The sequence below is a fragment of the Esox lucius genome, chromosome 11, assembly GCF_011004845.1.
Source record: "Esox lucius isolate fEsoLuc1 chromosome 11, fEsoLuc1.pri, whole genome shotgun sequence".
NCBI lineage: Eukaryota > Metazoa > Chordata > Actinopteri > Esociformes > Esocidae > Esox > Esox lucius.
Window position 1 is genome coordinate 24,078,205 of NC_047579.1, and position 12,152 is coordinate 24,090,356.

The 12,152-nt window shown below is 38.8% G+C and overlaps 2 protein-coding genes across 4 annotated transcripts in view; both read left to right on the plus strand.

Annotated features, from left to right (window-relative positions):
- The window catches only part of nuggc.1 (nuclear GTPase, germinal center associated, tandem duplicate 1), a 54,041-nt gene extending 50,607 nt beyond the window's left edge, over nt 1-3,434 (plus strand). For all 3 annotated transcript variants that reach the window (XM_034294999.1, XM_034295000.1, XM_029123391.2), the window contains 2 exons: nt 2,464-2,581; nt 2,662-3,434. In XM_034294999.1, the coding sequence (XP_034150890.1) occupies nt 2,464-2,561 (98 nt within the window). In that variant the 3' untranslated portion in view covers nt 2,562-2,581; nt 2,662-3,434. The remainder of the gene's footprint in view (nt 1-2,463; nt 2,582-2,661) is intronic.
- Nucleotides 1-12,152, plus strand: part of LOC117595221 (nuclear GTPase SLIP-GC-like) — a 772,829-nt gene that overhangs the window by 719,433 nt on the left and 41,244 nt on the right. The gene's annotated exons all lie outside the window — the stretch shown is intronic.

Here is a 12,152-nt window from a genome sequence, read left to right on the forward strand (position 1 = left end):
GTATCCCATGGACGGTGTTGCACCGCCATCATTTGAGATAAGTGGTAAGAGGTAAGTAATGGAATTTGATTGCCATTCGCTCTAACAACTTCCTGTGGTGGCTTTGCTACCAGTGAGCTCAGTTAACATAAACTTAAGATGCTTTTAGCTCCCGTCATAAACACATTAACATTTCCGTAATTTACCATAAGTTATTTTGAAAAGAAACTTAAAAAAACTTCATTGTCAGATAGCTAGGTGGGTAGACTTCATAACATTGTAGCAAAAAGTTTCCTCAAGTAATAGAGCCCACTTACACAAAAACACACACTGCTGCTAATTATTGAAAAAAACTCTAACCTTCCCTTCCAAAACTAGTGTTAATCTGCCCACATTCCTACTGCCTTACATTTACTTACTTTTCATACCAGAACCACAGCAGTTAATTAACAATACAGTTCTGAAATATTACGCTTAAATGTCAAAAACATACATTCAGGCTCTTGTCAGTGCACCATGCTGCCAGGCACTTAACCTCCTCCCTGAAGGCTGACTCGTCATTGTCACTGATCAGGCCTACCACCATGGTGTCGTCTGCAAACTTGACAATGGTTATCTGTGTACAGGAACGCAGTCGTGGGTGAAGAGGTGGAGGGTTCAGGAGGGGGATGATTATAAGAAGATTAAGGAGCTTTTGTATCATGTGGATACCAGGGTTCAAATTCTGTAGAATAGCCCTGGAGGGTGTTGCATTTGGTTAGCATTGCCCCGATTTGAGGACTAAGTATAAGAATTTGGTTGTCGTGTGCTTTGAAAATTTCCTGTAGTGTGTTAGGTGCCTGTAAGCTCAGTCAAGGTCCAGAGAGTGTTCCTTCTGTTATTTATGGAGTGGAATGATAAGAACCAGAACAGCCCATTCAGGTTGTACTGGCAGTCCATCTCCTCCAGCATGGCACATCTATATGTGCCGTTGCAAGAAGGCTTGCTGTGTCTCCCAGTACAGTCTCATGAGCATGAAGGAGATACCAGGAGACGGGCCGTACACAAGGAGAGCTGGACAGGGCCGTAGAAGGGCATCACGCCTGAAGCAGGATCGGTACCTGTGGGATCTAGTGGGACCTGTGCTTACAGCCCAGCACCATGCAGCTCAATTGGCATTCGCCAGAGAACACCAGAATTGGCAGATCTGCCATTGGCGCCCCGTTCTCTTCACAGATGAGAAACATTTTAATTCTGAAAACATTTCTGAAACTTCTCAAAACCATACATTTTTGGAAGAGCTGTTTCACAAAAATGTCCATTTGGACTACATTTTATTAAAAAATAGCCAGTAGTTCATTGACTTTGGATTCTGGTGTAAAATGATCTTAATTATCAAGCAATAATATACTTTTCTTCAGATGTGATTAAAAAGAAAGGAGAGAAACCTGAATAGTGCAGTAGTAAATACTATGTAGTCAAATCAGTACCTGCAAGACCACGGATCAAATTCTGCTTGCGGATTAGCTGTGGAGTCCCACGAAGGGCAGCGCAATTGGACGGCACCATCCAGTTTTGGGGGGTTAGTCATCAAATATGGTCGTCTTGTGTTGTTATACACTCTACTCTAATCGGCTTAGGCACCTGTTAGCACAATCATTGTTTTTGGACAGAGAAATTGTTATTCTGGCACTTAGGGATTCCAGCACACACTTGTTGCTTGAGCCAGGATTGTGACAATAACAACGTTGTTATATGTGGTTTGTCCTTTTGTAAAAGGGAGAGACACGGGACAGACACATTGAAAGTGTTCAGAGCCCTGGAGGGAGTTTTACTATAATAAATAGTGGTAAAGGAGGAGGTGAGGGGGAAATCAAAAACAGATGTCAAACCGCTCTCTGCATCATCTCTGGGGTAGCCTCCCAGTGGTTTGGGATGAATGGGCGCGAGTGGTTGTATGCTTGTGGCGGTCTCTTCACACTTCTTCTCAGTCTCCTGCATTGTTGGGATAGAGCAGCTTTGAGGGCAGCATCGTTTGGCAACATACTCCTTGTTCCTTGGCATTTACAAATCCTAGTCCATCATGCTCTACTGGGGCATCTTTATACTTCCCCAAGGTCCCAAGGTTGGCCCTGCTGGCTGCCTCAGGAAGGTTGCTGAACCTGCAAGCTTTCTCCAGTGGGTTCATTGGTGTGACGCTGTTACAGCAGGCATGTTTGCGCTGCACTTTCTAAATACAAACAGTTGTACAATTCTCTGCGGGTAGAAACGTATGGCTACCTGAACAGAACCCATCTAACCCTAACCCAAAGCTAGAACCTTCTAATCCCAACATCCCAATATGGTAGTAGTCTATACGGCTTGAAAACTGCAATCTCTAAATCTCCTGTAAGTGAATTCAAACCAAATTGTTGAATTAAGTAGATTTCAAGTGATTTGACCACCAAGTTTTAAAACCTTGCTTTTGAAACCTTCTGCTTGTCCTGAATTGTTTCTTTAATGCAGATGTCACTGAGGATTATAACAAGATTAAGGACCTGATGGCTCGCTCTTGCGTAATACCAGTCACTACAATATTGGATCCTCAAGCAAACAGAGTTTAGCGGGACAGAAGGATGTGGAGGTACGTTTGTTGGGAGATGATTAACATTCACACCTAAATCCTAGGAATTCAGTCTAAGAGGATTTCACCCTATGTTCCAGATCTGGTTACCAGTCTACTAGCTGCCACCACCCCCTTTTCCATCATCAACCCCAGACTGTTGTTGTCATTACACACAGTCACCACACACATCTGTTCCCCATTCCATCATCATCTTGTGTATATCTGTTCCCTCTGATCCATTTGTCCTTGTGCTCTATTGTCTCATATCGTGAGTTAAGTGTTGGACTTCTGAACAGCTAACTACTGTTCAGATGTCTGATTTAGTTACATATGTTTTAAGCATGGTTGGAAAGCACCATGTCTTTAAAACCCCTATCAGATGGTTGCGTGACATTCCGAAGCTTCAAACGTCATTAATCATGTGGTATTGTTGCTCAGATGCAAACCTCGGGCCTTTCACTTCGGGCAGAGTGGGTTAAAATTTCAAAGCAATCCTCACGCGTCGGCTTCACGCGTCTCATCACAACTGCTTTCAACCCACATGATATAATAATTTCAATCATCTCAATTAAAACATTTGAAGCACATCTATTTTTTTTATATGCAGATGGACAGTGGTACATTGGACAATTTTCTGGTCCAGCCATTACATACTGAGGAAAAATCTAATATGGCAAACTCTAGTTGTTTACCAAAGTTTCCATTTATTTGTTCTGGTACCTTTACTTTATTGGGATACGAGGTCTCTTTTAAATCAATGTAGAATGTTATGTTACATTGTGGCTGGCTATGCTATTGCTATGTTATTTTCTTTCACATGAATTATTGAAAAATGAAAAAATATACATTATTATGAATCGCCTAACACATGTACAACCCTCACATTTTTGTAAATATTTGATTATATCTTTTCATGTGACAACACTGAAGAAAGGACACGTTGCTACAATGTAAAGTAGTGAGTGTACAGCTTGTAGAACAGTGTAAGTTTGCTGTCCCCTCAAAATAACTCAATACACAGCCATTAATGTCTAAACGGCTGGCAATAAAAGTGAGTACACCTGCCCGTCCTTGGACCCCTGTCAATGGGTACTCACCAATGGGTACTCATCAATGGGTACTCACCACTGCTGACCAAGAGCACCCCACAAGCTTTGCCGTTTCAGAGATGCTCTGACCCACTCGTCTTTCTCCACATGTGCCTTTCCTAGGAGATGATCAGTGTTGTTTGTTTCACTTGGGAGTGGTCAGTGTTTTGGCTCATCATTGTACAACCCTGTTTCCAAAGAATTTGGGATGCTGTGTAAAATGTAAATAAAAACAGAATGCAATGATCTGCTAATCATTTAAACCCTATATTCAATAGAAAATGGTACAAAAACAACATATCAAATGTTGAAACTGAGAAATGTTATTGTTTCTTGAAAAATATATGCCCACTTGATGTCACTTGATGAATTTGAGGCCAGCAACACGTTTCAAAAAAGCTGTGACAAGGGCAACAAGACTGAAAAAGTTGTTGGTAAATAAACCATGGTGGAACATCTCACAACTAAACAGGTCAATTGGCAACAGGGTAATTACATGATTGGGTATGAAACGAGCATCCCAGTGATTAGTCTTTAAGAAGTAAAGATGGGGAGGGGTTCACCACTATTAAAGCCTGCGCAGGCAAATAGTGCAATCATTTAAGAATAACCTTTCTCAATGTAAAATTTAAAATAATTTGAGGATCTCATCTACGGTACTTAATATAATTCAAAGATTCAGAGAATCCAGAAAAATATCTGTATGCAAGAAACAAGGCCGAAAACCGATATTAGATGGCCTTGATCTTCGGGCCTTCAAGCCGCACTGCGTTAAAAACAGGCATAATTCTGTAGTGGAAATCACTGCATAAGCTCTGGAAAACTTCGTTGCATCCACAAATGCAAGTTAAAATTCTACCATGCAAAGTGGAAACCAGATATAAACAAGATCCAGAAACACGGCAACGTTCTCTGGGCCTGAGCTCATTTAAGATGGACCGAGGCGAAGTGGAAAAACTGTCCTGTGGTCTGATCAAAATGTGAAATTATTTTTGGGAATAATGGATGCTGCATCCTCTAGGCTAAAAGGAACGGGACCATCTGTCTTGCTATCAGTGCATAGTTCAAAAGCCAGCATCCGTGACGGTTATGGGGGGCATCAGTGCACGTAATACATGCATGGCTCCATAGTAAGAGGCCGGGTGCTAAATTGATTGTCTGTGTACTATTTCCAGTTAAATATAGGGATAAATTATTTGCTTATTACTGCATTCTGTTTTTATTTGCATTTTACATAGCGTCCCAACTTTTTGGGAAACAGGTTTATGTATGTGGTATGTGTTCTGGTCCAGCCTCATATGGTAAACTTTAGTTGTTGCAAGTTTCCATTAGTTTGTTCCTGCACAATCAGTGTACTATGTCATATTACATTTTAGATGTTGTTTTGTTTCTCTTGTTTATTTCATTTTTTATTACACTGACATTTACAGAAATATACTATTAAATGTTTTTATTACTTTTTTCATATAGTAATCATGTGTTGAGGGTTTATTTTATTAATTCAAGGGTGAAAGTTAATATACATGCATTTAGATCTGGATGTGTTTCTTTGCAACTTACCCTTCATCCAAAAGGTGGACATTTCATGTTTTAGGTCTACTGTAGATTAAAATGTCATAGGTTACAACTGTTTTAAACAATTATCAATTATAGGTTAGTTTTAAAACATTCTGTTTTGTGTATTTTTGGGGACATTTGAAAATCATTTTTAAAATCTTTTTACGAGTTTATTTCTCATTGAAATCATGGGGAGGTTGTACCACCATTCAGTATGTTTGAAATGTATTTTCTTTACTATTATTTTTATTTTTAGTAAAAAATATGGCATGTTAAAAATTTATGTTATGGTATGTTGAATTCTGAAGAACAAAATTCTCTTGCAGAAGCCAATATGTATGAAATGTTTTTACTACTCTTACTAAATAAATTACTATAGAAATTAAGATTTTAAGTCAGTTTTATTTTGGATAATTGTGTCCACACACAATAAATGGGTTGTAGCTATTTACTCTTAAACTATATATCAAACCCAACTAGCACTTACCTTAAATATCATTTTACCTAAGGTCATGAACCTGCCTAATAATTACATACACTTTGATATAAGGTGTTATTCACACCCACCCTCATTACACAAATACTTATCACCCGAAAATGATTCAATGAGCATTCATATGGTTTGGAGTTGGAAAATGTGCATAGAAATAATAATACGATCAGAATACTCACTTCCCTAATAGTTCTAATTTATTTAAATCAATCAAATGTATTTATAAAGCCCTTTTTACATCAGCAGTTGTCACAAAGTGCTTTTACAAAACACCCAGCTGTGACGAATACACCAAGGAGGCAGGAGTAGATGGAGCAAATGTGGAATGCGCACTTTAATGGAGTAACACAGGGAACAGGCAACAGGTAAAAAACACAGGCAGGCACAGGTCGGTACATGGAAAGGCTGGACGGCAGGGAAGAGTTACACACCAACAGACAGAGGAGGGATAGTCCAGGGCCTAGCAGGTCAAAAAGGCTGGTAAAGGCAAAAGCCCAGACAAGGATTAGGCAAAGAGGCTTGGTCAAAAAACGATCAAGGTAATATATCCACTGTAGCCAAAAACATTTTTTAAATAAACCCAATCGAACAAGGCTCAGTATGCATCCGCTACACAAAAGCAATACCTCACAAAGAACTAGGGAAGCTGGGTTAACTAAATTAATGGGGAACAGGTGTCAGTACTCAGGTGATTGTGATCTGAGATGTGAGTTCTGTTCAAGGAAGGTAGGTTGTATGTTGAGGAACTGCAGGCATGGGATGTGATTGAGGACAATGGTCACCAGAAGGCCTAACACCAGCCTTAAACCCCAAGGAGCAAACAACAGTAGTGCTGAATTTCAGTGGCTAGGAAAAACTCCCTAAGAAGGCCGAAATTTAGGAAGAAATCTAGAGAAGAACCAGGCTCAGAGGGGTGACTAGTCCTCCAACTGCTAAAAATGTCCAATAATAGAGGGAGGTTAGCTACAGTTCAGTTCTTTAGATTGGTACAAGAACCTCATATGTCATGGACTGTACCACCATTACAAATGTGTAAACATTGGATATATTCCTTAGTCTCTGCTCTGCACTCTTTTACCACGACACTTAGTGTTTAAAACCTAGTAAGTGTTTTGAATATCATGAATAGGTTTGCTCCGAGTTGATTGAGTGGGATTTCGTTCTACAACGCTGTTAAGAACATTAATCGTTTTCGATTATAAAAACAGATTTAATCAAACAAAACGATGCTTGGCTATATCTCTGGGACCATCAAGATAAGAAATCAGAAGAAGACGGCTCACTGTAAGTACATAATTACCGTCAGACCCGAAACTAGCAACCCCGGTGCCTTAGAAAATGTGTTGTGTGGTTGTTGACTATACTCAAACACTTGCATAAGACTTAGTCGTCGTAATAGGATACTGCAGTTAGATTAACAAGGTTAATTCTAAGCTTTCTGCACATATATTACATGCCTATAACAAAAAAATATATATTTACGACACTTTGCACACTTTGTCGGATGTTTCGTTATCTGGCAAAAGCATACCGCAGGTTCACCAAAAACTAACAAGTGTTATGAGGTTTAAGCAACATGTCGGTGTCATTCTACTGGTTGTGGGTAAGTCCAGGCCCTTGTTGTGTTGTACTGTAAAGTGGAAACTCTGCTGCAATTTGAATCGTCAGGCTATTCGAATAGCAACGTTTTTCAATCGCTAGGTCATAGGCTTCTCGAGTTGGGCTTTATGAGATCTGACAAACAGATTCCAGATGAAATAAGAAAAATCAAGCAACATTACAGGGATGCTAAGACTCACAATGGAAAACCAGCCAGCGATACGTAGAGGTCAGACACTTCAGTCTGGGAGTGTGGTGCAGTTTCTGGAAGAGATGCAAATCTCTGGTAAGTGTTTATTTTAAGAGATGCATTTGTAAGTACTGTTGTTCCCAAACAGGTTTTGTATTTAACAGATGTATACGTATTTGAAGTTTAGCGTTAACATTGAGCCAAACTGAATTGGACCAAAAGAAGGGACCAATCTCAACTAACAAGCTAGCTGTCTAGGTTTTTGTTTAACCCTTGTGCGCCCCTCAAATGTACTACCTTTTGGACACCTTCGTGGACAAAAATGTACACGTACAATAAACTGACATAAAATATTTATACATTAATATTATTTCCAGCTTTTTTTCCATAAATCTCTTAAACAACTTGAAACCTGCTCAAAACAACCAAACATTCAATAATTTTCAGGATTTTAACCCTTTAAATGCCAGCTTGATTGTTTGAATTACCTCATTTATTTATTACAAAAAATCATTAAAAACATTATATTTTCCATATAATAAATATTAGGGGCATGGGGCTTTGGTGGTGATTAGAGTCTTGGATATGTCAAAGATTTGCAACACAATTGATTTGATTGCATTAGTATATTTTATGTAGTGCCAGATACTCCCTCTGGACACCTTCGTGGACAAAAATGTCATTGACTTCCATTAAAAAAAGGTATTTTTAATGTCACTGCCATTAGAGTATAAAACCATGCATTCTGTAATGTAAGCAATTAATTTTGATGAAATTTTGACTGTATTCCATCACACACACGCACAGGCGCACACACACGTGCACACAAAAACTCTTCTACCAGATTCAACCATTTTCCCATTGTAGGCCAATGGAAGAAATTATTGTATTATTGTGTGTGTTTGCGTGTGTGTGTGGTGGAATACAGTCAAAAATTCAAATATCACTACTTTTCTTCAAAATGGAATGCTTACATTACAGAATGCATGGTTTTATACTCTAATGGCAGTGATAATTTTTTTATTTATTTATGGAAGTCAATGGGACGTTTTTATCCACAAAGGTGTCAAGAGGGTGCAAAATTCATAAACAGAGTATGAAAGACATGAAAGAGTTAAAGACATTGGATTTCAAAAATGTTACAAAAAACAAGAGTTCTGCCAAAAAATCATGCCCCTAGCTGCAACATAGATAAAATGATCCCCAAATAAAATAAAAAAAAGTGAGAAAAATGTACAAAAATGCCAGAACCAAGTCATTTTGGTTCTGATTATTAAGTACAAATCAACTGATGGCCCATTGTTGGCCAGATGCCACGTGTCGTTTAAGTAAAGCTAACTAGCTTCTAAACTATATCTTGGTTGCAAGCCATTAAGAAAAAAAAATAGGCCACTACTTTGCAGTTTCAAAATCCAAGTTGATTGTTTAAAACCTTAGTAACAGGCCAACATACTGTATTGAAAACTCAATTAGCATTAAAGTGTTTTAAATCAAACTAGCTAATTTAGACAGAGTAACTCTAGTCAGTCTTGGACTAGACTAGTTTTGTCTAGCGACATGTCCAGTTGAAGCCATGGGGATGTTTCTGATTGGGTTTGTTATGGATTGTCTTCAAACATTATGAATTCAAATTCTTTAATTTACGTGCTGTTATTTCCCCCCATAAACAAACCAATCTGATCTTGAACAACCAGAGGTCCAGTTGACTTCATCCAGCAGCACTACCAACTCCACCAGCACAACCAACTCCACCAGCACTACCAACTCCACCAGCACTACCAACTCCACCAGCACTACCAACTCCACCAGCACTACCAACTCCACCAGCACTACCAACTCCACCAGCACTACCAACTCCACCAGCACAACCAACTCCACCAGCACAACCAACTCCACCAGCACAACCAACTCCACCAGCACAACCAACTCCACCAGCACTACCAACTCCACCAGCACTACCAACTCCACCGGAGAGTGTTTCCTGCCACCCTCACTAGGACACCGTGTGAACACACCTGCTCATCTCCCTGTGAGCCCCATTAGTGATGTGCAGTTCGCGAAAGATTCATTCGTTTTGAACAAATCTTTTTAGTGACTCGGGACTCACAAGTTTTTTTTTTCTTCTAGTGACTCAATTGTAACATTTATTCGGATTTCTACAACATGATCACTTGCTTCTTACCCGGTCCTCCAGCTCAGTTCTCCAATCAGCGTCTATGTACATTCACAGAGAAAAATAGATCAAGGCTGGAACATCATAGAAATGTTTATAATAATAATTAATGTAGTTAGTTGACCACTGATGTCATAAAAAACACAGATGATAAAGAAAGACTTGTAAACGACTGACTTGCTCAGTTTTATCCTAAAAAAAAAATTATGTAGTTGTTGATTTCTGATTGTAATGATAAACACAGATGAAATCGTACACTGAGCCTTTGCCTAAGTAAAAACTACTTGTAAACGACTGACTTGTTCAGTTTTATTGTTCAATTGAACAGTTGTTTTGGTCATTTGAATGACTGGCAGCGGAGTTCTACCCAACCACGGAATTGGCTGTTAGGTTTACGTTCACAAAGAAAAATAGATCAAGACAGTAACATTATAAAGATGTTTATAATGTTTACCAGATAATTGGACACGTGGTAGGTCTAAAATAATTAGGTTAATGTGTGAAAGACTGACTTGTTCAGTTTTATCATTTTAAAAGTTCTACCCCAAACCCTGGCTTCCAGCGCTGTAGCCTTGTCTCTGTCCAACAGCTGTTAGTTTGACGTTCTTAAAGAAAAGTTTATCAAGAAAGTAGCATTGTGACAACATGTTTGTAACAGTTAATTTGACTCACAGCCCACCATAATTAATGTAGTATTAGATTTTTGATTGCAATGATAAACATAGTTGTAATCGTAGAATAAAACAAGCGTTTGCTAAAGTAAAATAGAAACGTAAACGACATTATGATGATGAGCATTTGTTGGCCCCGGGGGGGCTTTGTGGCTGTAGACTCAAATGAATGAAATACAGAGCCCATCCCACCATCTCTCTCATGAGCTCGCTGCCAAGACAAACTGTATGGTAAGAACTGCAGTTTGTGTGAAATGGACTTCAACAGCTTAGGTAGTAGGTCATGGCTGTATTGTCTAATTTTAAGACACCATGCTTGAATAATGACACATTATTTTGAGGAAAAGTATGCAACTTTATAAGTTTTTTTCAATCCTGTCTGGTTCAAGTGATATGAAAATACTTTAACATGTATGTGAAACTCCTCTGTCATATCACAGCACAACATTACAATGGACCTTGTTAGTCTATGTTCTGCTACCACAGCAATGATTTTACCTGTATTGGATTTTGATTATTTACATATTTTTCAGGCAAAAGGAATCGATAATCAGGACAGAGGGAGATGGTAGAACCATTAAACAACATGTGACCATGAGCTATTGGACAGAAGGGCGGATGCCCAGCACTCATTGGCACAAGAGGCATTTGAGTATGCGAAGGAGAGAGATGCCAGAGAAGAAATCCAGATAGAGGCAGCAAGGGATCAGGCCAAGTGTTTCAACACCGGGTTCCTCAGTTTTCAGCCGCCTGTCGTGGAAATCACTAAATGTACAAAGCACAGAGACTGTTGGTTATTGCTCCAGGTTTGCAAATATAGAATAAAGCTTTACTTGTGAATATAATCTACAATCTCAGCAGAGTCAGTTCAAGAGCTCTCAGTTAAAGGTTGAGCTCAGGCCTATATACATTCAGTACAGCCCACTGTGTCCCCCTCCAAGTCTACATGTCTCACCAGCTTCTCTGCGAACTTTGGCTTAGAAAGATGTTAAATATCATTTTTGTATAACGCTCTTATCAATACATTACGGTAATGGTGTTGGTTGCTATATTTGAGGTATTACGGTTTTACGTTTACTTCTGTGTATGCAATGTATGCCAGTTGAGTTCACTGGTATGCAATGATGAGAAAGGATGTACAGAGCTGTGTACATGTATGGAACAAATAACTATATGGAACAGACGCTCCGCTTATACTTTCACCTCAAGTTAAGCCTGCGCAAATAAGCTAACTTAACAAAAGATAACGATGTTCACAGCCCTTGAGAAGTTTAGCCAAAACTATAGCTATCTGTTGTAGGCACATCCTATACAAGTGAGCAGAGCCAAAACACATAATGGCCTTGCTTAATGACTGGATTATACTTAAAATAAGCAATATGATATTATTGTACTATGGAATCAGAACATTTCTACCACACGCCCCCATCCTTGATTGTGTGCTGACTTACATTTCTACTCCTGTCCATCATTACAGCCTTACATGTCCCCTTTCATTTGTAAATAGTTCTTAAATTGCTGGTTTATGCACATTTGACAAGATTTTGAATATTTTATTTTAATTTGCACTTTTCTTCTTTGACCTTCACTTTGACTTACATTGTCTTTTATAACGTACAGTTTTTGGACATTACAATATATGTCATTACAAAGTTTACCTTTGTACTTTTAATTGTATAATTCTGGGGTGTTTTTCCATACAATTTTTTTAATTAATAAAATAAAACACATCCCAGGTCTGGGTAATCTGTTTTGCACAATGTCTGGTGTGAGGGCTGAGTTTGACTGTGTTTTTGATTTTGTTTTGTAACTTTGTTT